Source organism: Colius striatus, chromosome 3 (assembly GCF_028858725.1).
Source record: "Colius striatus isolate bColStr4 chromosome 3, bColStr4.1.hap1, whole genome shotgun sequence".
NCBI lineage: Eukaryota > Metazoa > Chordata > Aves > Coliiformes > Coliidae > Colius > Colius striatus.
Window position 1 is genome coordinate 3,207,625 of NC_084761.1, and position 26,060 is coordinate 3,233,684.

Sequence of the window (26,060 nt, forward strand, 5' to 3'; positions counted from 1 at the left end):
TTTATGTGGCATTATCTTTAATAGTAAAGCAGAAGGGTTTGAATGTTACAGAGAAGTAGTTTTCATATTGTGGCTACAAGAACCTTGAAAATCCAGTGTAAATTGTTATTACTGAGTATTTACTCAAGTGCAAAAAGAATTTGACCCAGAGGATTTAAACTAATGATAGCATTTGCAAAGGAACCCTTTCAATCAGGCTGTGGTGGTTTTTTTGCTAGTAGGAAACAGAAGCAGCATTCACTAAAGTGAGAGGAAGCTCTGCTTTTAGGTCCTCTGGTGATGATGGGGGACATGGTGAGCTTAGGTCAGTTTATGTGATACCAGCAGTGTCAACTGCACCTTACTATATGCTGGTTTTAAACCAACACTTAAAAAACCCCTTGACTTTTCTTTAAATTCTCATTCCTTACAGGTCTGACCTCCTGGGCTTCCTCGTGTCTTTGTATTGTCTCTTTCAGCTGTCACTGGGCTGGGTATCCTGGCTCCTCCTGCCACTTTGAGTTGGACTCCTCCTGGTAGCTCATTTTTGCTTTTCCTCAGCACCACAAGGCCACAAAATACACTTGCTCAATTCATTTGACTTGCAAGAGGTTCAAAAGCTCCTTTTCTAGCCAGATTTTTCCTCCTCTGACACAGACATCTGCATAACTCATCTTTTTCTTGCTCTCTCACTGTGGCAAATACAAATTGTTGGTATTCCTCCAACATACTTCCCCTCTCCCCACTCTGTCCAGCCAAATGGCATTTTTTTCCTTACTTACTTCACTGTTATCAGGGTCAGCTTTTATATTTGGAGAAGAGGCTGAGGGTGCAAATGCTCTACATACTTCCCCCAGACGATTACCATTTGTGTTAACCAACCATGCTTTGTTTATCCTCTCCCCATTCCATATGTAGGCTGCCTTTTGCTGTTTTCACCTCCTGTTTTACTTTTTTCTCAGAACTCTGCCCCAAAATAGTGTGTGTTCAGGAGCAATGCTTAGCACTCCGAGCCCATGGACTGAGCTGTGCAATCCTGTCCATCTGAGAGATGCTGCTGAGAGACATTACTGACTTTCATACAGAAATGAAGCCTTCAGGAAACGGACAGTCCCACTAGGGTGTATTTGAAGGTGGGCTGCATGTTGATACCATATGAAATCTTGGCCTTCAGTTTAAGGTTTGGCTTGAACTGTGTTGTTCATGCACTTTGCCTGTGGGCATTGAGTCAAGCACAGGAAGATTGCTCAGGAAACTCTTCCTGTTCCTAAATCAACGAGGCAAGAAATGGTTTCTGACAGTACTGATGCAAAGACCTTTAGCAGTCTTGTTAGAAGGGAAAGCAATAACACAAACTGTTGATTCTCCTGTACGTTTCCCATGACAATATCCTTGTCCCAGTGTCACTGGTCAGTAGACAAGACATTCCTAATATCCCTTGAGATATTTTGGTCACTTGTAGGTGTTGCTCATCCTTGCTTGGCCACCAGGACCTAGGCATCCAAAGTCTACAGGCACTGTTTCTTCTGATAACAGCCTGGGTCACTGCAGCAGTTTGATTTGCAGTCTGTCCCAGAGTTAGATTAATCCTCCAGCACTGTTCTCTCTGTAAAAAATGGATGGTCCATATATTTATATTAGGCCTGGGATGCTAAGTACTTATCTGGTAGCTGCATTGAATTCTTCCTGCAGTTGGTGCAAAGGAAGGCAGATGAAGTGACAGGCCTGAGTCATGTTGCAAATCGTGTCTAGGAGAGTTGCCTGAAAAAAGCAGTCCAAAAGGTCATGGCTGAGCAAGTAAAATATTCCCAGGATCATTCCCAGTTGGCTATTTACATGTGTCCATCTATTCTGGGAGTGAATAAAATGTAATGATATCCTACTTTTAACCCTGAATTAGAAACGTTTCTGTCTTGGAGTTGCAAGAGTTATTTCCTCAGACAAGATGCACATTGTTGGATTGGATTAAGATGAAAGTGTAGTTAGTATTTATCACTTTTGTTATAATGCTAACTTTGCTCAGATATGTTTAAGTTATTACAAGTTACAGGCTCTCTTAAGGACTGTAGAAGCAGAACTCGTGGTTTTTATTGCTATGGTTAAAGAAGCTTTTTTGCATCAAAGCCTTAATGGCAGCTTGTGAGCCTTTCAATCTTTGAAGACCCTTTGGCCTGGCAAAATGGTAGCCTCAAAGCAAAGGCAGCCACAATGAACATAACAATGCTGAGCAACATGAAAGAGCCCATGACACAAATGTGCTCTGTTATGACTCAGGCATCAGATTTCGTGTCAAGTTATGTGTTATCCCACCCTGCATTTGGAGGTGCCCAATCCACTAACTACAGGTGACTTGATTTGTCTCATTTGGACACATTGCTGGGGTTCCACTGACACTGGTTGATCACCAATGACCAAAATCTTTTGAAGTCATTTAGATCTCAAAACCATTGTATTCCAGCCCTTCTGGTAAAACAATCAAATCTGAGGCTGATTTAATGGACTCAGAATGGACTCAAACTCTGAAATAGCATTGGAACTCCTCTCAGATATTACCTTTCCCATCCTTTTTTTCCTTTTATTTTTATTTAAAGACATTATTTCCCTTCTTATCACTGAAACACAGAATCTCAAAGGCTGGAAGAGACCTCAAAAGATCATCTAGTCCAAACAGAAGCTAGAATGTTAAACTGACTGTAGTTCTGAGTTTCCACCTGGCAAAGGAGTAAATTCTGTACAGTTTAGTGTCATTTATATGAAGAAAAACTTTGCTTATTTGTATGTCCATGTATTTTATTCCCATAGTTGGGATTCAGCCATGTGAGTGGTAGAATGTGATTTGACAATGAGATTTTTAGCTCAAAAAGTGCTGACCAGGCAGATTTGTCTGAGCAAGGTCTGTACCCCAGGATTCATGTTTCTGTATATTCTGTGCAGAAATTGTACCCTATACAAAATGATTTTGGAAAATAGACTTCACCAGAGCAGAGCAGGAGAGGCTACTTATGTACAGGGATGACTTGCAGAGAATGAACATACATTTTGTCACTGAAGGCATATTGCAAGCCTTCAGGAGCCTCTAGGCTGTGCTCATGATCTCAAGTAGCATTGCTGGCTTGGATACAAATGAAAGCAGGGCAGTGATCCTGAAGGTGAGTGCAAAGTTTGGCAGCCATTGAGAAGGCAGGATAGTCATGTTGGCTCTAGAAGCTGAGTTTTATGAAATATTGCATTCAGTCTCCATTCAGACAGGAGCTAAAGAACACAGCAAATCTATCCATACACCAAGCAGATTTCAAACACTTCAGAACCAAACCTGAATTACAGCAGAAATCTTTCCCCCCTGGGGAGACAGCAAAAGACACAGCAGCAGAAGGAAAAATCAAGGGTCTATAGTTAAAAACAAAACAGAGAGGAAAAGATACCTCTTCATGGCAAAGCAAGGTAATTGCATAACTGCTCCCCGTGGGAAGCAGAAAGGTCAACAGGCGGATGACAGGCTGGTGCACAGAAAGCTTTTGCCTAGCAGGGGGCAACATTTCACTGTGCATTGGAAAAAAAATGAGTGATTATGCAGAAGTGACTAAGAAAATGCCAAACTATAGGGACAGTATGAGAAGCTGAGGAGGTCTGGGTAAGGCTATCCCACATCGACACGCCGTGTCGTGGTGAGAGACATCCTTAAACTGAGGGATATTTGAGGTTGCACCAAACTCAGCAGAGTGATGGGAAGGATGTCAAAATTAACAATGAAGTTGTACCAGATGGCAGAAGAAGGAGTCAAGGCCAGGACTTGGCAAAAAGAGGGAAAATGTAAGCCATCAGCCTGTCTGGATAGCAGCAGGAGGGATGAGATATATCAGCAACCTGGAGGACGAGCAGGACACTGCTTAACAGAATGAAAGCACAGCAGCAAACAGATAGAGATTATACAGTGGGAGATTTGGTTTGAAGACCACAATATGTTAAAAAGTCTAGATCTGCAACTGGTTTGTATCAAAGACCACTTTCACAGGAACATGTCAACTCTCCAGCCTCAGCAGGGGGCAAAACAAAATTGTTCAAAGGAAAAATGAAATAGATCTTCTGGGAATTTAAATGGGAATGAAGTGGCAGGAAGGAAAAAAGTTCAACAGTAGCAGAAGGATTGTCTGCTAGGCACACAGCTGACCATGAATATCTACTCTTCCTTGACTGAGTTTTGGATGGGAAAAAGACCTTTCTGTTCTCAGCCTCCTGCAAGGTCTCAGGTAGGAAACAGTTCATGTCTTCACTTGGTCTCTGGGGTTAGGTTCATCTTTGAAGAGATCCCCCTTTTCTCCACCATGTGCTCTAGTAGTGGTCTCCAAATGATGTGTTTCACAGAATTCTGTTATTCTGCATACCTTAATGTGACCCCTATAACACAGAAAAGGCTGCATAATTTGATATAGATACAGAGCACTCAGCTAAAATAATGCTGCCAGACATGAACTGTGGAATATTTTTGGTTGGAAGGGCTTTCTGGAGTTCTTTTGATCCCTCTCATCTCAAGCTAACTTCAAACCTAGATCAAAGCTACTGGGAGCCTTGACAACTTCAGTATCATGCCTAGTATAATGCAAGAGTGCATCTGTCCATACTTAAGGAGGCATTTTTCCACCATGAGGATGGTCAGGAAAGGTGAAGAGGTTGCTAAGAGAGGTTGTGCAGTTTCTAGTTTTGCAGCTTTCTAATCCCAGACTGAATAAAGCCATAAGCAGTCCAGTCTGGCCTGAGATCTTTGCAGTCTGGATTATCCTGGCATCCAGCTAGTATTCCAATCTCCCACCTGCACGCAGGAACTCCAGGCTGAATATTGGAGTAATTTATCCATTTGTTCCTAAAGAACAAACATTTCAGGCTCTGCCACTTGTGAAAGGTAATCCTGTGTTTTCAGTTATAAAGACTGAGCATGGGAACCTTCCTAAAGTCCTTCACAATAGGTAAAGTTGTTACAAATTGAGCTTGTTTTGCTGCCGTTGCTCTGACTTCTCTGAGAGCTCCTTTGGTACGTGAACATCTGTTGGCCCTGCACACTCCCTGGCAAGCTTTCTATTTCTAGCATCTATTATTAGTTTAGATGGCTATTGGAAGTTGTATCTCAATTTCTTTTTTGTCCTGATTTATTGTGTGCTTACATTTAATCAGATAGAAACTGATCTCTCCTTTTTTTCCCCCCTTCTCCTTTGGATATGACTTCAGATTTCTGAAGGGTACCTTATTGCTTGTGCTCTCATCACTCACCTTGCTGTCACACCATGCCAACACTTCTCTGCTCTTCCCAGGCTTCTTTTTTTTTGACAGGTGGGATGTATTTACTTTAAGCCTCTGCTGTGTCTTTAAATAAGCCTCACGGTCTCGTTTCAGATGTCTGGATAAAGGATAGTGTAAAAACAGCATTTTAAACATCCAAATGCTGTTAATAGCCCAAGACATGAGTCCTTTAGCTTGCTTGAAGAGGAGGTTGATAAACTCCCTGGAATCAGTGGCTGGATGGCCCATGTCCAAGACCAGCTCTGATATGGTGCACCCATGTCACCTGGGATCATGGACTGAAAATTCTTACCAGAACCATCTCTCTCTTAGGACCTTCCTTTGAGCTCAAGTCCTGGTGCTCAGTCATTGCCAGAGACATGCTGTGGCTCTGTCTGCCTGGATCTTTGATACACCAACCTCATCACTGGGTGATGAGGGACAGACCTGTCCACTGATTTGGCCTGACCCTGGTCATTGTCCACAGACCTTCTTGTGTTGGGAGATGGGAATCCTTTCCACCCTGCAGCCAGCTCACAGAATCAATCTCAAGGATTGGAAGGGACGTCAAAAGATCATGTAGTCCAACCCCCTGCCAGAGCAGGACCACCTAGAGTAGGTCACACAGGAACTTGTCCAGGTGGGTTTCACTTCACCTTTCAGAATCATCACTGTCCTGGGTTCATGGTGAGGAATGATAGACTCTGGGGCAGCACAGCAGACCCTGGTGTGAACAAAGTTAGCCCACACTTAACCATAGACACACTAGGAATGTTCAGGCTGGCAGTTTCTTCTTTTCTCTGTTCTATTCCAACACTGAAGATCTGTAAATCAAGTGCAAGCTCCTATCAAACTTCACTCTGGGACTGAGGCTGCAGGAGTGAACGGGAGGTCTTTGGGGCAGGGTCACAGCCTGCTGGCCATGACACTGTGTTCTTGGCTGTTAAAAAAGGTCTGGGTTTGATCTCAAGGAAATCATAACCATTACACTTCTCAGCAGTGGCCATTTCTGCAGTAACAGCTAAATTATAGCCCATACGCTGAATGAAACCAAATTAGGGCTCTGTGTGTACTATTTATTAGGGCAATTTCGCTTAACCTTGCCACCTTTTAATTCCTTTTATACCTTGATTTAGTAATTTCTGAAGTGTTTTTATAGTTCTGTTTATTGAGAAGACCACAAGAGACCTGAACAGAGTGCTTTTCTCTTTCTGCAGTTCTGTACTTTAGTAACAACTGAATTGTCTGTACAGAAACTCTTTAAACAACAAACATCTTTAGATGTTTATTATCTTTGCAGCACTTTATTTGCAGGACACTACCACCTTCACAAGAAATGGAATCAAGGTAGTGATTTGGGCTATGTTTGGGTTTTGTAAGGAAAACAAGAGACAAAAGAGAGACAAAGGAAAACAGAGACAAAACCTACTGTAGTAATGCAGAAAACACTTATAATAATGGCAATTTAATAACTTAAAGATCTCAGTTTGGTTGAACAGTGAAATGATGGATTGTATATTAATACCAGCCCTTAAAAATTGCCAACAGTAATATACTTCTAAGGGAATATACTTCACAGGAAAAATTAGGCTCTATTCCAGCCAGGTAGTGTGAGGGAACAGGTAATTGAATTCCTCGCTTTCTTGTCATCCCAGCAGTATCATGATACTCATTTTAAATGTTAATATAACCAACATTCTTTATGCTGGTACACATTTCATAGACTGAATCATTTTTCCTTTGAAAACTTTCCTTATCAGCATTTCTTCTGTTCTTACAAAGTCTTCAGGAAAAAGGTGTTTTATTTGCAATCCCACCCCACAGGTTGCATGCAGCAGAGAAACAAAATTCACTTCAAAGGTGATGCAGGTTTGGGCTTTATTTTCATGCAACATTTTTGTTGAGGAAAGTAAAAAGAAGAAGTAAAAGCCTTTTTTTGTTTGTTGTGAAAGAAATGGAAACACTTCCTATCATATCAAAGGAAAGAAACAGAGCAAAGTTCAGCAGCACACACGGCTCTTTGCTGCCATTACTTTGTCTGGGTCTTCTTTGAAATGTAGTATCATGGTTGTGGGAGCAAATCAGTTATCAAAGGCAGCTGTTGCCATGACTGCTAAGGCATGATTAACTCTTGCAATGCATGGAATGAACTAAAGAGAGGGAGTAATGGCAGCTGCCTACACCAATGCCACCGTGCTCCTATGTACGTGGATGGCAAAGGAATTGCTCTTGTTCTAGATCATGATTTTCAGGCTTAACAAAATGCAGCATGTACCATATAGTGAGAAGCTTTCTGGGGCCTTTCAATTAGCATCTCAAATTTGGCTTCAACTCTCCACAGGTCCAAACTAGAATATCCTGGTACAAATGGAATACAGTCTTGCTAAGATGATGGCAGCACTCAAACAATTCCCTTCAATCTCCCTATTGTAAGAGGGGTTTTTTCCCAGGCACTTCTTTTGTTTAACGTTGCCTGAGGAGCTTTATACAAGTGTTTAACCACTTTATTAGCAATGAGGAAGGGCATAAAAAGCTGTTATTGCAAGTGGAAAAGAAACATGCTTCATGTGCAGATGGAAACAATAATTTTTAAAGCCCTCCACATTCAAATTAACAAGTTTCCCCCCCTTTCCTCTGTATCCCTAAACAATTGTTGGTATTGCCAGAACACAGCAATGTCAGGGAGAGGGAAAGACAGGAGGAACCTCTAAGGCTTATCAGACCTATAGTCATGGAACAGACAAGTCCTATATGGGGACATTGCTGTGGGACACACTAGAAACCAGGATGCTGAGCTCATTCAAATCAATGGGGAATATGATAAGGATAAATGTGAGGCTTAGGAGCTCTGTAAACCACCCACCTCCAAAGGCCTCTGTAAAGGGGAGCTATGCATGAGACCTGGTGAGCCCCTCAGCACCTGTGTACATGCCCTTCTCCTCTCTGTTCCCAAACCTTCTCCTTGTTTGGGCTCATGGGTGTTTGCAATTAAGCATTTCACAATCAACTATCAACAACCATGAAAACCAATCCTCAGTCTCCAATGCTCAGACTTGCACAGATTTTCTCACCATATGATTTGCTGCAGATGCATCAGTGCCAATCTTACTATTTAACACCAAAGCATTATATCCTAATACTGTCCAGAAAGAAACGAATGAGTCTGGAATGCAACACAAAAGCGAGGTGCTAACGAGGGACTGGGGTGTGAGCGACACACAGGTACCAGGAGTCCCCAGTCACTTCTGCTTTTTTGACGGTGCTTTGTTGCCACCTGATGGCCTAATGCAAGATTGCAAGAGTGACATTTAAAAAGGCACCTTTTTCAAGAAACAGATGTCTTATGTTTCATTGGATCCACTGATAGCTTTAAAATAAAGCTTTTCAGCTCAAAGTCTTTTTCATGCCTTGCTAACACATGTCTCTGCTCTGCAGGTAGCAAATTACTCCAAGTAACAGCTATTGCTGCAGTATATGCAGAACATCTATTTTTGATTTGTATTTACCAGGGAATTCTCTCTGTCTTTTCCAGTTTCCTTCCTTAAGATGATAACAAGACACCTGGGAGATGGGGATGGAATCAGACATGAAATGGCCACTAACATGATGATGCTGGGATGCTTGATTCATCCATCCTGATGATCCTCCAACTAGCTGCAATAAGGCATCCAGGTGCCGTCCACTCTGGTCCTCATGACCATAGAAGCAGTTTTGCCTTGTATGACATAATCCGTGCCCAGCTTTAAGTGTGGTGTTGAACCACAGGGATGCCCAGCAGTCACCCTGAACAATCCTTTTGCCTCTTTTCTTATTTCTTTTCCCATTTCTTCAGCCTACTTTTCTCTGTCCTTTCCTTACCTTTCTCCACTCCAATCCCACCTCATTTAAACAACTCACTCTCAGTTATCTTTGCCCTAAAGGTCTTCATTTTCCTTCATGCATATCCAGCTTTTCCATCATTGACATCCCTGCCTAGGTGATATTGCCTTTATATAGTATTAGTAATGCTACTGATTTCTGCTCCCCAAAAGACTATCAATGCTTCCTCTAACCATCTTTAAAGTCTGGTTGTTCCTCACATCACTCCCTGCTAAGCACTGCTGAAACCCAGCCATCCCTTATGGTGCTGGCACTGTGTGTTATTATGTCACATACAGCAAGTTATTATGTTGTATCCAGACACTGCCACCATCCTTTTCAATGAGTGGGACCTCAGGTCAAGTCCTGCAGCCCTACAAGGAAATTCTTCCTGCTCATTCCAGCTATTTTAGCCACCTTAGAAGCACTTGCTGGTGACTTCATTTCTTACAAACTGAGGCAAAAATACTGAGGCTGAAATGGTTTGGAACTAAGGGATTGGGCTCTTCATTCGTTGCCCTGGTGAAATCCCAGTTGCTGAAGGGTGCTCTCTGCCCTGGGACCATTCATATGGCTAATAGAGAGTTAACTCATGTCTGGTCATGGTGTATGGATATGAAGGGAAGGTATAGCAACTGGCATTTGTCAGCTGGGACCTTTACTTGCTTTGAATGTAGATGGATGAAGATGCTACTAAGATGAGGGTAGGCTGTGTGCTCATCATACACATCACCTTCAGTTTGCAGCAGCTTTTAGACACAAGGAAAACAATGTTACCTATGGCACTCTGAGAAAGACTGAGGAACCATCTGTGAGCTCTGCTTAGGTCTGTTTCCACAGGCTGGGCTTTGTTGGTTTTTTTTTCCTGGAGTATTCTAAAGCGTTTCTTGAATCCACAGCCGGAGAACTTCTTCTGAGGGCATCACGTGCACCATCAGATCACACTGCTCAGTTTCTTCACTGTCCCACAGTATCAGCTGCATGGGGGGCTCTGATACTTTCTGTAACACAAATGCACTCACTCAAACCACTGAGCTAGTCTCTCTGTCTTCTGCTTTTCCCCACAAACCATTCCTCTCATCCTTCATGCCACAACTGCCCAGAGTCCTGGTGCTCAGGAACCCACAGCTGCAAAAACTGCAGCCTGCTTTCTCACTTGAACTGCAAGGTACATACAAGCTACTGATTTAAACATACTCCTCCTGAGTGAGTGAGGGAAGAGGCTGCTTTGGATGATTCATTTCTCCTCAGCAAGACGTTGAAGAAGCTCAGTACTGGTACCGTGGGACGTGGAGCAGTGTTGCCAGTGATACAGCTGCTTGGTTCAGGGAGCAGCTGGTCAGGCAGGGTCAGTCTGTGCCTCCCAAGCTGCTTCCTCACAAGCACCAGGAGTGTTGTCTCTGTTCAGGGCTCTAAGCCAAGGGCAGTGACAGCAATGCAGCCAACTGCCACGGGCTGCTGGACCCCTGCAGCTCAGCTCATCACACTGCAATGAGCAAGGCTTTCTATGCATGTGTCTGCTGTTTCTGCCTGCCCCATCCTCCTGGGAATACCCAGCACACTGAAACCCAATAAAGCCCAGTAAAAAAACTCAAGTTACCAGTGTGTCTGGCAGCACAGCAACGGGGCAGCAGGAATACTGAAAGATTTTACTTGTTTTCCAGGTAAGGAGAGGCAAGGTCACAGCAGCCACAGCAAAGCCAGCGGAGACGAGGGCAGCAACCAGCCATTTGGATGTGCCACCTAGAAATAACAGAAGCAGCAATCAGAGGCACGGTGAGGACAACCCAGTCAAGGCAGTCAGCCTGAACCTTCTGTGGCTGCTCTTCCCACCAACCCTGCTGAGATCTTTTGTTGGTCTACTCCAGGAAAAAACACCAGCCCCACTCCTGAGTCAGCACATTTGCAAACAAGACAAGGGATACTGGATGGAAGTGAAAGGAAGAGCTGCTGGAGTATCCTTTTTGGGCAGGGCTACCCCAGGGGAAGGGGAAGGGGAAGGAAGGCTGTTACCTTGTGCTCTCACACACTGCTCCTGGCTGAAGCTGCTGCTTCTGTTGATCGCCTCGACGTATGTCTGAGCTTTTACACAATAATCATGTCCTGCCTCCATGGTGTCCAGGTGAACCACAGAGCTGACCTCTTTCACCACCTTCTGCTGCATCTGCTACAGGCCCAGGAAAGAGAAAATCAAAACATAAGGGAATGATCTAATTGAGAATGTGAGCCCTAATTCGATGACAGTCCAGACTTCATTGGGGAAAAAAGGAAGAAGTGGCAGGAGATGTCAGAGAGGATTGGATGGATGAGAGGAGAAAGGGAGAAAGGCAGGAGTCAAGGGAGCACAGTGGAGTGCAGAATGACATTGCACACATCTGGGAGGGTAGGAGAGGATGGAAAGGAGCTGTGAGCCAAAGAGGCATATTGATGATGCTGGGCCACAACACTAGACCATAACCTGCTCCTATGGTCTAAGTGCTTGATAACTAAGATCTTGATTGATCTGAGGTTTTGCTGTGATATCACAGTCATGCCTGTGGTATTGTGATATGATAGGAATGCCACAACCATGCTGTGATAGGGATATGAGAACTGTGTCTTGGCTCTAGAGCACAAAGAAGGGACAGACTGGGCTTGTGAGGAGCGAGTGGATTTGATGTGTGACTTCAACAACCATTAAAACAGCATATGAACACCAGTTTGTTATCTACTTGCAATAAATAGGACTCCATTAACTGCTAGCAAAGTGAAGTTGCTATTTTGAATCTCCTCAGTCATGAAAGGAGAGATAACAATTAGCTAAAGTTGATCCTAATCCTTATTGTGTTGCAGATGCCAAGCCTGTGCTCAGCCTCCAGCATCACACACATATGGACACCGCCAGCAAGCCAGGAGGTTTCTTCTGGCAAGGTAATTCCTCTCTCCATCAGAATATCCTTCTCCACAGAAATGTGATCCTGAGGGCCATTAGTTTGAAAAGATTTCAAGGACAAAACCAGGCCACTGAGTACCTGGGGTGTGTAACCTCTTGCAGAAACCTCAAATCAGAGATGTCAAATGTGACAAAAGGCTCCCAGCAGATGAGTAGACATGCACTGACCAGCAAACCTGATGCTTGTGACAATCCAGTTGGTAGAAACTATTCTAAGTTTGGAATGAAAGTTTAGGTGATTAATGTGTGCTGAGGAAGAGTTAATATTTCATTCATAAAAGACAATCAGATAGAAACCTGTGTGATTGTGTCTAAGGTTTCAGAAAGCTCATGGAAAAGATTGGCCTCATTCACTTGGATTTGCAATAGGTAGTCAAGAAGATCTATTTCATAAGTAAGCTAAGAGCCATAGGGTAAAAGGCATTGGAGCTCTGGGTGTGCTATCAGGCTGCAGCATCCCTGACCAGCCCTACTTGGCTCCTCAATCTTTACCCTCCTATCCATGGCCTAGAAGCCCCATTTATCTCAGCTCAGGACCTTCAGTCCCAGTCTAAGCTATGCTGGAGGTCTGCTTGGCTCCAGATTTGTGTTCAGGATGGACTTTCCACCTACGTCTTCATAGTAGTTTGTCTCCAGGATAGCTCCTTGTTAAGCATGTTGCAGCCTCCTTCTCCAGCCCTGCCTGTGGTCCTGTCTCATCCTGCTCCTGCCTGAGGTCCCTTTATGGACTCTGGGCTTGGTTCATCACTTGCCTTGTGTGGGGACCCTGTTACCAGTATCTGGTTCTGCCCACTGTGGGTCTGAGCTTCACTGGGGAGGGCACTGCTTGCATACAGATGATGCTTGGCTCCTGCCTTGCCTGCTCATAGTGGGCAGCCCTGCTCCTGCTGCTTCATGATAGAAGAAGGACTTTTTCATAGCTGAATTTTTAACCCTTTCTCAGAGTGGAAAGAACTTTTGGTGGACACCCATGCAGCTCTGTGCTTGCCACTGTGTTACTATGGATGATTAGGAAGGAAAATTAAGACTGGTATGTGCTATGATAGTAAAAAGACACTTCAGGATGATAAAGATGACAGACCACTGTGAAGAACTGCAGGAAAGTCCTAGGATAAAATGACAAATGAAATTCAACACAGATAAATGTGAAATGATGTTCATGAGATTCCCCCCCCCTTTCATTTTTACAGTCAGTGACTGGATCTGAGGTTGAGCAGCCCTCATCAGAAACAAGAACTTGGTGTTCAGGTTTCATGGAGTAGTCAGCTCTGTGGTAGTCACCCATGTTAACAACTACTGGGAAAAGAAAAGTGTGTGAAGATTTGCTTTGTTTTATGGTGCTAACTCAGAGTGCTCCTGCACTTCAAACTGTGCAGGTTTACTCCCTGCCCACCTTGGGAAAGGCAAAAATAGCTGGAAGGGCTTCCACAGGGAACAACTAAGTAGTCTGGGAGTCCTTGGCCTGGAAAAAGATCCACAATATAAAACTATTAGAGTGCTGGGGAAAGTGAACAGGGAATAACTGTTCTTTCTCTTCTCTTCTCTCCCCTCTGCCCCCTTGAGATTGAGACTGCACAACAGTTAAGCTGCAGAACTCCTGACTCCAGGAGGCTGTGCATGCTGAAGTTCACATAGCCTGAAAACCAGAACAGATAACTTAATGGAACAAAAATTCATCAAAGGCTGTTAATGATAACATTTCTGGCTCAGGAACTTCCTGGAGCTGTGTCTCTGAAATCTCAGCAAAGAATCTAATTAGATACAGGCTCTGTCCTTGCTGTCTTCCTTGGTTATCTCTATTGCCCACTGGCACAAACAAGAGACTGGGTTTGATCATCCCATGGTCTGACTCAATATAGCTGCTTCCACTTTTGTGTTCTTAGGTGCTATGGAAGCACCAGGTTCCCAGGAAAAAAAAAACCCAACTGATGTCCAGGGAAAACAGAAGCATCTGAATGAAACATCAACTGCCACTGTTTCAGTATTACCCAGGTGTAAGCAATGCCCTCAGCTGAGCAATGTACAGCTCGCTGTCACAGGCAAGCAGTTTACACTAAACTCTTGAGGAAACTTTGTCAGTACCCCAGTGTGACACCTTAACCTTGCCCCAAGCAAACCAAATGATGGTCAGAGAAGAAAGTCAGCATAAACACCTTCAGTTTCTCTCAATAGCTGAGGTCCCTGGGGGCATTCATCTTCCCAGAGAAGAAATGTAGAAAGAACAGACAAGCTTCTCCATGTGAATAAGAGCAAAGCATAGGTATGCACAGAGGGATATGGCACACACTGACTCCAGACAGGTCCTCCAGCTTCCCAGCAGGAGCTTGGACTGGCAAACAGGCCACAGGCAGTGTCTGTATGCTTTCACTCTAAGTACGTGGGCTCTCTGTTATTGCCCAAAACACAAGGGTAAAACTCACCCTAATCTCCTGGCCCTTCTTCCAATAGAGAACACAGAACTGAAAGGCAGGCCCCATGTCTTCCAGCTCCACTAGTAAATGACACCCATCTGCTATGACCTTCATCAGAGGTGGGGTCAGGGAAGCTGCCAACACAGAGAGAGCACCATTGTCACAACCCTTTAAGAACTGTCTTCCTTTCCCCAGAGGAAGAGAAGCTGCTATTATGAGCACAGTAACATGAATCTGGAATAAGAGCTAGTTGCTTCAGTGAGGCAGAAACTTCTCTCTGCTCTACCTCCCAGTATGTCATAGATATGGTAGCAGACTTTGAGCAGGAGAAGGACCATGACTGACATTGCAAAGAGGAATTTGGCAATAGCTGTGTTGCTCAGGGCTTGAAAGGTTTTGCATTTTCACCAGAGGAGGAAATATCTGTCCTGAGGGTCCCTGTGACCAACAGCAGCTGAACCAGCTGGGCTACCAGAAGTTGAGACACCACACGAGGTCAGTTCTGCTCCTGGGCATTAGCTTAGCACTAACACAGAGAACAGGTGCTGTGAAAGCACTGCTTCTTCATGTGAGTTTTGGCAGTTATTCAAAGGTGAAGGAAAAAAGCAAACAGGCCTCACTCAGGATATCTTTGGCCCTTGACACAAATCCTGATTTTCTTTTAGTATCTACATTGTTTTAGATAGACTTGGGCTGATGACTTGCTGTGACTTAACTTTTTGTAAATGAATGCAAGTAAATCTGTAGGTGATCTGCTTGATGCTTGCTTTGATATTCAGAGCTTGGTTCAGTCTGGGATTCTGCTGTGAGGTGCATTAGAGAAACAGTTAGAACTGATCAAGCAGGGATGAAAGTACACACTGTACATTTGTAAACTGGGAATCAAGGCAGTGCAGAAATCATATTTCTAATTCTTATGTATGCCATTCCTTTGGATAAATGATGAAGTAAGTCTGACCAAATTGTTACTTTCAGGAAGATCTTTTAGAACTGTTTTCCATGTGTTATCATAGATGTATCTGCACCTAAGGCTTTGACACTGGAGCTATACTTCCTCTAAAAAGTACTGTATGCTGCGCTGGTGCCCTGTGTGTCTATGAACCACACATAGAACCTGTGGGCTGTACTCTGAATTACTTTCTCTCAGAGCCAATGCCAGGTTTCCTAAGAGATGTGAAAGCAGAGACAAGAGAAAGTGAGCAGTAAATGCATGAGGACAAGAACTTAGAGACTTTTCTTTCTCCTTTAGATATTTGTCCATATTTGAGTATTCACACTGCAGCCTCCTGCAAACTGTACTCTCTGAACTTTCACAGCTCAGCCAGAGGATTGTACTGAGGTCTTTAAGGCACAGGACCAAGCTGTCAGATACTCCATTGTACAATGAGAAAGTTGCTACTTTTCTTCATGAATAGGGTGAAGCTAAGGAATATCCTTCCCCTAACTCTGGGAAGGAGTTTTCATCTAAAGCACTATCTAGAAAACACTTCCACACCAAAACACACACTTAATTGGCACTTCTGATCATGCTGCTTTGACTAAATGCTCGGTATGAGTGAGGACTGCTTGCTCATGAAGTACTGGATGACTTCCAATCACTGATGAAGGTTTAAGATGGGGTCAACTCTGGTCTTGGACAGGCAACCAGTGACTAACATTAATGATAACTACCCATCCCAGATTGAGAGCTGCACTCTAATAGTGACCACAACAAAGTTTTCCAGCATGATTTTTATTGCTGAAAGCAATTGACTATGTGTCAGAGAACAGAGAAACACTGGAAATAACATGCTAGTTTTAGGCTGCAACATAATCCTTGGGTTGAGCTGGTCCTCAAACCTTGCAGGAGCTGGAAGGATATGTAGAAGATAACCTGCACTTCTAGGACTGCAGCAATGCTATGGTTTCCAGTTTTCTTTCATCTTCCAAGGTTACTTCATATATTTGACAACATGGGAGAAGGCAATCCTGTCTGTAAGGGAGTGGGATTGCCAGGGATTGCAGGTGGAGGGTGATGTGGCCTTTTTCCTAGAGTAAGTGCTTCCATAGAATCTGGAAGCACTTCAGTTCTGGACCTTCAGAAGCGACTAGATCACATGGATTAAATGGAACTCTGATTAATGAGAACTCGTCGGAATCAGGGTCAAGAATGGCCAACTTGATGAAAGAAATGCCTGGATTCTTCTTACCTATCTTTGAAGCCCTTGAAATCCAAACCCTGGTAAATTCAGCCCTGCCTCAGGAGGAACACTTGTCCAAGAACACAGCATGCCTGTGGAGTGAAATATCCTAACCCAACATGAGAGGAGCTGGAAAGCAGAAGGTGCTTTCTATATTTATGGGCTTTGTATGACACACAGAATACACAAACATGCACCTGAGCAATCCCTCAGCACTGCTGCAGCTTAAGCCAAAGAGTAGGACTCACTTGTGATGCGATTGAAGAAACCTTTCAGGGTGCCCCACTCTGACCTTCTCGCACCAGTGTCTGCCCTTACACGGAGGTTATAGGCCACAGTGGCTGAGATATCCTCTGTGATGTTACACACTGAGGCTGTGATGAGTGAGCATTCACAGATGGGAATCCAGCTCTCGTTGGCGTACTCTCGTTCATACTCCCTGAGGAGAGGGAAAGAAAGCAGAGAGGCAACGGTCTGACAGGAGATATCTCTGACATGGGCTAAGGCTACTTGATACTTCTTTCCAGGTAAAACCAGTACTGGGATACACTGGGGCTGGAACACCAGAACTGTATGAAACCTGGATGGGTGTGGTTTAGATCTTATCTAGAGATCCAGTTTGTTCAGGAGCCAAAAGCAGCATGATATTGTAGGAGGTGGGGATAGCCTACTCAGTGTTGATGCATCAAATCCTGCCCACTCACTTGATCATCCCTGCTAAAGCAGAATTCCAAAGCCATACTGCGATACAAGTCACAGCTCAAGATGCAGAAACCTCCTGTAATATGTGCTAAATGTTTTAAAAAAGATTATCACTGAATAACTCTCAAATGTTTTCTTTTTCCTCTCCTAAATAAACTGTTACTTGTCTTCCCAACAGTTGAATTCTTTGAACAGAAGTTGTTTTCATTTGCTTAATGCACACCTTGGATTACTCAAGTATTAAGCTGTGAACTAGCTCAGAATTGGAGCAAAAGGATTCCCTCCTCCCCCTAACCAGGGTTTACAGGGTTTTAAATGTAAGTAAACAGTGTAGAAAGAGGAAAGAAGAAAAAAAAGCAACAACAAAAGTTACCCCTGAAACTCAACAGAGTATCTCACAGTTTCTCCCTGGATGATCACAGGACTCCAAGTTAAGAAGTGTTTCATGTTGGTAGAAAGAATAGAGACATTCTGAGGTACTGGCAACGAAGCATCTTCACCTGAAATTCCCAGCAAAAGAAAAAATAAATAAATAAGAAAGACATATGAATGTACCAGAAAAAAATGGTCTTAGGATAGTGCAAAGCAGTGTTTTGCATGAGAAACACACACTCTTCATGTTTCACTTCTGTCACTTTTTTACAGAGTATTTTACAGAGCAGAAATGACAACCAAAGAGCAAATGACAGAGCATTTAGGCTGGCACTGATTGCAGAAAGGCAAAACATATCTTTTTGTTACTTCAGAGTGTTCTGTTGTGTCAGTACAACAGTGAGAATAAAGGTCAAGCTTTTATAAAGCCATCCAATTCAATTCAATGGAGGCAAGTGACAGATACTCTATTGTACTCTATAGACTGTTGCAATGGATGTTATGCTTTGAAATGTGCTATTTCTTTCCAGGCTTGACTGGACTGGGCAGGTTAGAAGATCCCAGCTTTGCTACAGCTTTACCCATGTTGTAAGATTCTGGTAATACAAGTGCTTGTAGGCTGTAATCAAAGTACTTCTTAGTAGAATAAACCTATACAACGGACTATAAATGAAATCATTACATTAGTCTGAGATAGTCAAGGCATATATATGGGATGGTACCTACATGTAGTTAATTTTATCCTATGGCATCTTAATGCTAAATCCTTAGCAGTGTTTGGACTGGAGCACAGAAGACAGGATTCCCCACAGGCACATCCTGCACTACACAATGGGAACAGAACTATCTTTGTTCTGTGACTTTCCAGTTGCAAGAAAGTTATTCTCTCTGTGCTCAGCAGGGAATGGTTCCCAAGGAGCCACTGGAGAAGAGGAATGAATGGTGAGCTTACAACCAAGCCACTGCGGCAGTGATCATTTCAACACTCTCCCAGAATCAGAGTAACTGTTCCATCACAACATCTCTATGTTACCTAAAGATGATTTCCAAATAATTTTTTTAATTACATCTATTTCACTTAGCAAGGTCTATCTTGCACTAGTCTTTAACTGCCATTAAAAGAGGGTGTCTTCTTTTACTCTGTGTTTACAAAAGAAACCATTTAGTATCGGTTGTTCTACCCAGGATCAAAACCAGGTTGACAAGTCCATGAGCAATATTTTCACGATGATTAATATTTTGGATCAACACAGGTCTTCTTTCTACCCTTAGAATATTTCCTGTTTATAAAACAACTAGTGGAGTAAACCTTGATGCCAATTCTTTTATGGTTGTGCCTGGCTGACTCTAAACCATCATAGATTCTTTGGCAGAAGTGAGATGGATCTGTTGACACGGTGCTTGGCTGCTCTTTAAACTAAAAGAGATCTCTGGGATGAGAAGCTTCCTTCTCTGTCATTTTGATAGCAAAAGAATCACTGCCATATCAGCAGTTCTATTGCTCCTGGTTGGTTGGGGGTTATACTTGTGTCAAGGCACTTTTTGTCTTTAAAAGAACCCCAATAAAACCTTATTGAGTTTCACTCTGCAGCTTAAGCATGCATTTGGTCCCTCATATACTCCATGCTTCTCAACATTTGGATTGTTAGCTACTACTTTGCCTTGTACTCTTGGTTAAAGTGGGGAGTTGGCATACCCAAGTGTGTGAATTACATAACAGACTTCAATGACATTATCAGGCACCTGTTTTTCCACATGACTCATCCACACAATGATGTTCCAGGTCTGAACAGAGGTGAACTGCACTGGAGTGTTTCCTAGGATTCCAAGTCCTTTACTGTAGGATTTTTTGGATATCTATATTTCTGTATTCAGCACTATTGAACTTGCTCTTATTAAAGTGTCTAGAAAAGAAGATGAGAGTTCTGAATTGGACTATCTACCTTTTAATGGCCCAAATATTATCTTGCCTCTGGTTGAGATCAATCTCCATTTCCTGACTATGCTTAGCTTAGCATACTGGTTTCCTGGTTTGCTGTCAAAATCAATTACTCTTCGATTAACACAGAGATCTCATTCACCTTGATTCAGCTGAACCACAAAAGTTGGGATACAGACATTAAGGTTTCTTTCTTCCTTTCATTGGGAAGAACTCTGTGTGTGTTTCTATAAAAGAAAGTGCACTGATTGAAGCTTCTGTTTGGTGTTAATGAATTCAAGATGGGCACAAGTTTTGCTGCTCATAACTCTTCTTCCAGAAAAAATAAGATATAAAATAACCTAACACTCAGGTGTGTTAGCTACAGAGTATATTTGCTTATTTTTACAGGGCCTTGTACCTTCAATGGCAAAACCATAGCACACAGCATCTATTCATTCAGTGCCATGAAGTGTTTGCACTTTAGTGTCAGAAAACAAATCTCCAGCATGTCAGGTAAGATGGTGGTGGTGGGGTATAGTGTTCTGGACATAGAGTTCACGTGACTGTTGCACTACTTTGGACATCTGTCTTCAGAAGAAAGAAACTAGAGAAAGATATTCTTTACCTTCCTGAATCAAAGAATATAGAAACAGGTATCTGTGTGGGCATAAGTATAGAGATGCATATGTGTGTGTGTAGCTGTTATGTGTAAAAATGATAAGATTTTGTGCTCAAAAGCATAAATGATTAAATAACAAATGCACTAATGTAAAAAGATCCAGCTTTCAGGTGTCTCACATGATTGTGTTCACAGAGATACTTGCAACTGCATAACCATGCCTTACTGCAAACATAGTGAACAGCCCTCAGGACTGAATCAGGAAGGTGTAGAGCTATAACTTGAGATCTTTTCATCCAGGACACAAATCAAATGGTGTCCCTGAGCAATAAAAGCAACAATGCACTTCTCTGCTTTCTGTCTGCCACCTAGGGATGTGCTGAAAGGTGTAGCTTGGAAGAGAGGCTCATGTTCTTCCAAAATACTGTATGTCTAGACAAAAAGTGTCCTGTATCATATCCAAACAAATGATATCCATGGTTTCTCCAATCCACCTGTTGGGACAGCCCACAAAACAATTGTAAACAAATACATGTTCCACATTGGAAGATGATTCTAGGTTGTATAAACACTAAGGATAAACAGTGAAGTATGTTGCTTCAGTACTAAAATCAACTCTGGTCTATGCATTCTGAAGGGAAAAGAAACAACCATTATAAAAAGTGTAGGAGACAATTAGACAGAGAGAAAAGGTAGGATCCCAAAGACTGTTAGCCCAGGGCTGTGTACCACTTCCACTCAATTTTGGTTTCACAAGTAATACGTAGATATCCTCATAGCAAAAGCCAAATGACAGTCTTTCAAGCCGTGGTACTGATTGTTACCCTACCATCTCCAGTCATGCCAAAGAAAAGACATGACCAGTACATTCATCTGTCTTACTTTACAGTTTCAAACACATTAAATAAACCTTGATAAAATGCCATTGCTCTGGGGTACATTTTAGTACCCTTCCTTCTCTGTGGTTATAGCATGCAATAGTATTTCATCACTACTACTTTATCACTACTACCACCACTTCTTACTGACTTAAATGTAAGTGAACTTTGCAAAAATGTTAATAAAATTACCTCTTTATTCATAATAGCCTCTGCTTTCAGAGACTTAACAAACACAAGAAGAAATGGTATCTCCAGAATCAGTGGTGCGTACTGCTCAGAAGTGCTGTACCTACCCTGTGCTTCTTCAGGCATGCCTCTTAACATTTTATATACAGAACTGAGAAATCCTTCCTTAACTGAGAAATCCTTCCTCACTGCTGTGCTAACAAGCATTGTCTTTTAACTTCCAAGCATTGTGCCATTCAATCTCTTTTTCTCTAACCTGAAGGACAGCAATGTCACCAGCTTCTGGCATCTTTGAGCATGATCTACCTCTCTGCATTTGAAGACATTTCAATGAAGGGGAATCTGACAAGGGGATTCTGAACTCTAAATATTGCTGACAAGAAAACAGATTAATGTCTGTAATAACCCCAAAATCTAAAGGAATTTCTTTGTGAGACAAATGGTGAAAATGAAAGGCACACATCTTTAACTTAGAAACACGTCAATTTAGACAGCAATAATAGTTAAGTATAACCTGAAGGCTTTGGGAACATTCCCTCCTTCATGTGCCAATTGCACAAACTGACTACAAAAGGCAAGACCCTAGTACATGCCTGATTTCTCCCCAGCACCTTGCATACAAAGGCTGGACTTCCAGCCTAGACAGGAACACACTTGCCTTCTAACCTCGTGTCTGCTCTGTGCAGCCACTGGGAAGATTTAGACATAAACATTCCATCAAAAAATACTCTGTGCTCAAAAAGGACACAAGTTTTCATATTTCAAGTCAAGGCCAAGAGATTGGGGGACATAGGGTAAGTTATCCCACCTTTCTCTCCTATTGTCTGTCACAGCACAGAAGACAAAAATAGATGAGTGTGCAGCTGAGCGAGGCTGGTAGTCGCTACACACACACAGGCAACACGGCTCCTGTGCTGAAACATCACACAGCTGGCCAGGCCTTAAATAAAAATACAGTTCAAGGCAAACCCAAGTTTCCTTAAAGACTAGTTGCCCAGCTTTACCATCTTTTAAAGAACATTTGTCATACTCTTCCCTATTCCACAGAATAAATGTTCAGAGCATATGGAACTTGACGAGTCATTGGTTTCCATACCTAGAAACTAAGAACTATAAATAATGATCCAGAGTGTTTTGTTGGCCAAGCAGAGAACAAAATGGAGCTAGATGCAACCTGCATTAAGGAGCTAAGATGGCACACTGAGAAAGAGAACTGAGCAAAATTTGAGCACATTGTCAAGCCTTTTTTCCTTTCTCGAGGACAGACCATCGCAAAAATGCCCAAGTGTAGTCAGGAGATTTGAGGTGAAACTGCTTCTAGATGTGTTTGGAGACCAGCATTTCTTGGAGAAGTAGATTATAAATTACACAACCTCCTTCCAGGGCAAAGAAGACCCTCAGTGGACTTTTTTGAGATATTAATTAACACTTTATACCTTTCCCCTCTGATCCTTCAGACGTGGCGTCCCCTGTGTTCAGCATTAAAAGACTTGAAAGTTCAGCTTCTCTCAAGAACAGCAAAAGAGTAGAGATAAATACAGTATTAGTAAGTTCATTTCCTTCCAACTGAAATTCCCCTCTAGATTCCAGAATTTACTTACAGAACATAATATTTATAGTCTGTCCATTTCATTTGCTTATTCTAGTACCAAACGTAGACAAAGAATTTAGGTTCGGTATCACTTGACTTCATCCTATCTGGTTCAAGTTTTGTAGAGGCATGTTTGACAAAAGGAAATAAAAGACTTCTTGTTTCTCACAGTCCCTCCATCCTCTGACTTCTGAAAACATTTTAGCCATTTACCTGTGAGATTTGGTGCAATCAGAGTGCAGAGGAAGAAGCAGATGAGACTTAGCAACATTTTGCTCACGCTTGTCACCTTTTCCCACATTCATACCCCGTTGTGCAGCGCAGAAATTTCCCTTCCTAGACAGGGAGCCTTTTCCAAGCCAGTCATGATGTGAGTGAAATAGAGAATCCTGGGCAGGACTGCAAACACCTCTGCTCTGCCTGTCAGCACCAATGCCAAAGACACACACACATTGTTTGTGAGGGTGTAGTTCCTGGGAGTGTCCAGGCAATCAGATGCCAACATTTCCTTACAGGTCTGTGCAACTGCTCAGGTGGCATAACTATGTTTCACCTACTTAGCAATTATCTGTTTTAAACAAAGACATTATAAGGAGGAAATAGGCTTCATGGGATACTTCCATTTTATTTGATATAACTGTGAATGCTCATTTTTCTGCTAAGCAACCAAGCTAAGTAAATCCTGATACTTCCAAGCACCTGGAAAGTTCCTGAGTATTAGAATCATAGAATCATTTTGGTTGGAAAAGACATTTAAGATCAAGTCCAATCACTTGCCTCACACTGCTAAACTTACCACTAAACCCTGTCCCTCAAAGACTAAGGCAGGCCTGTAACCACAGACCTTGAACAAAGGACTGTGTGTCTCTGGCTGGCAGAAGGGAATTCTCTGCTCCAATTTATCTTCAAATACTATTTTTTATGGTAGCTGTGTCAAGTGTGTGTTGGGGAAGATGTTCTATTTTCTGATCTGATTGGGTGCAGGTGCTCATATCCCAGGGTTTTTTTTCCATCTTCCATGGCCCATTGCTCTCCATTTCATCTTTAGAGCAAAGGAAGGCTCTTTAACTGGATACAGCTGTGAGATCTTCTTAGAAACCCAACCCACCTGCTGACTCCCAGGCTCCAGCACCAGCTACCTTTGTGCTTGTAAGTTTGACTTCTTCAGAGGCCAAGAGAAAGATAAAGTAGAAGCTTTTCATGTTCTGCAAAAAGCCATTTAAATGAAATTCTACAGATTGTGGAAGAAAAAGACCAACTCTGGCAAATGCTTTCAGCTCTGATGAAAGTGAGTATTAGGAACCTCTCCTCTAAAGCCTCTTCCTCCTCTTTGCAGTTTGTCACCTTAAAAAAAGCTTTTGTTTATTTAAAAAATACTTCCTTTCTGATCTCTTTTGATAGCAAATATATGCCTACTGCTTTCCATGGTGAACTAAAAGGGTCTGTCAAAACATATTTAGTCCATATTTTCTGAGGAAAGGAAGGATTCTAACCATTTATTTATGAAGGAATAAAACTAGTATTTGGTTAATCCCAGGTCTCCAGATTCTCAGACAGCACAAGCAGGCCCAAAGTTTGCTTCTTCTTTCCCTCCCCTCCTTTCTTTGTTCTTTCTGTTCTCTATTCTGACATCCTTCCTTCAATTTCTTTCTTTCTCTTTTCCTCCCTTCTCCCTTTGTTTGTTCCTTCCATCCTTCCTTCTTCTCTTTCCCCTCACCTTTGGGACACATAGAAATGTGCATGCTTCTGTATGTTTCACAAACATAGGAATGTTTCCCTTCCACAACAGAAGGATGTTCTTTGAAACCATTTCATAGCTTTCAGGTAAACTTTTTACTCTTCGTTATCCCAGTCTCCTACTATTGTTATCAAATGGTGGGCATTGTGGTGAGTGACTTCATTATTGTCGTGAAATGCATGCAATGTCCAAGAGGAAAACATGAATGTGCTTCACAGGAATAGCAGTAAGATACTATGCTTTTGCTGGGGAGCAAATAAGAAATCATAGATGAAAGGCAAAATATAATCATCAGTTGAAAACAAGTCTGTTCTCTTGTACCAAGAAGGTATAATCAGGGCAGCTCTGAGTTTTGAGCTCTCATTCAGCTAAGCCTGGGTAGAGTATCTGATTCTTCACTGGTTTATATCTTGTGGTGCCATAAACATGTGGTTGTACACCCTGGTTAAATAGTCAGACATGAGAAGTATCTCAAATCCCATATGATAGGTAATGAATTATGCCTCATACCATTCACTTTATTAATGAAGCAGATGCACAGAAAAGAGTTTGCATACAGTTTGCAAGTAATTTATTGGGATCAGGTGCACAGCTAGTAGTTTCCTCTTTCAGAGGTTTCTTACTGACTGTGCAGCCTCAAAGGTGGGGGAAATTAACACAGCCCCTTATCACCATTAATCAGATATGAACAATAAAAGAGGTAGAGTGAGTTTGCTGTATGAATAAGTATTGCAACTGCCCTGAGTTATTGGCAAGACTCTAAAGTGAAAATCAGAATCTTTTTATTCTATATTTCCTTCCTTGATTATAGGACCATATAAGCAAAGAAGTGGATTTGTGGGGTAACTAAAGAAAATTTGAGGTGGAAGCTGAAGGTACTTCACATGGCTAAACTGTGCAAAATTGGTGCAAATTGTGCAGCAGGTTTGGGATAGAAGTGATGATTCAGATTACAGCAACAATAGAATAAAAGTGACAAAATACCTTCTGAGCTTTACCCTTATTTTGAAATGCTGTGTGGAAATCACACAGAATGACAGAATGTTAAGAGTTGGAAGAGACTTTGGAAGATTATCTAGTGCAACCCCCCTGCCAGAGCAGCACCACCTAGAGCAGGGCACACAGGGACTTGACTCCACAGCCCATCTGGGCAGCCCCTGCCAGTGCTCCCTCACCACACAGTGAAGAAGTTTTTCCTTATGTTTCTTCAGAACCTCTTCTCTTCTAGCTTGTACCCCTTGCCTCTCAAGTTTGCTACTTGGCTTTCAGAATTTTATCACTTTTACAAGTCTCTTTGGACTTGATCAAACAGATGTTGATAACTTTTCCTTCACAAATACAGTTACATTAATGTTTCTATGAAATATTGTTACATTATTAGTCATAGATTTCCAAAGATAAAGGTTATTAAGTGTGTAT

The 26,060-nt window shown here is 42.4% G+C and overlaps 1 protein-coding gene across 1 annotated transcript; it reads right to left on the reverse strand.

Moving 5' to 3' along the window:
- Positions 1-9,983: 9,983 nt before the first annotated feature.
- Positions 9,984-23,204, reverse strand: IL20RB (interleukin 20 receptor subunit beta). Its single transcript, XM_061991940.1, has 8 exons — positions 23,117-23,204; positions 22,282-22,290; positions 17,707-17,833; positions 16,880-17,070; positions 14,461-14,585; positions 11,122-11,272; positions 10,709-10,851; positions 9,984-10,109 (listed from the first exon to the last, which is right to left on the reverse strand). The coding sequence occupies exons 1-8, from the start codon at positions 23,202-23,204 to the stop codon at positions 9,984-9,986; spliced, it is 960 nt and encodes a 319-aa protein (XP_061847924.1).
- Positions 23,205-26,060: the final 2,856 nt, after the last annotated feature.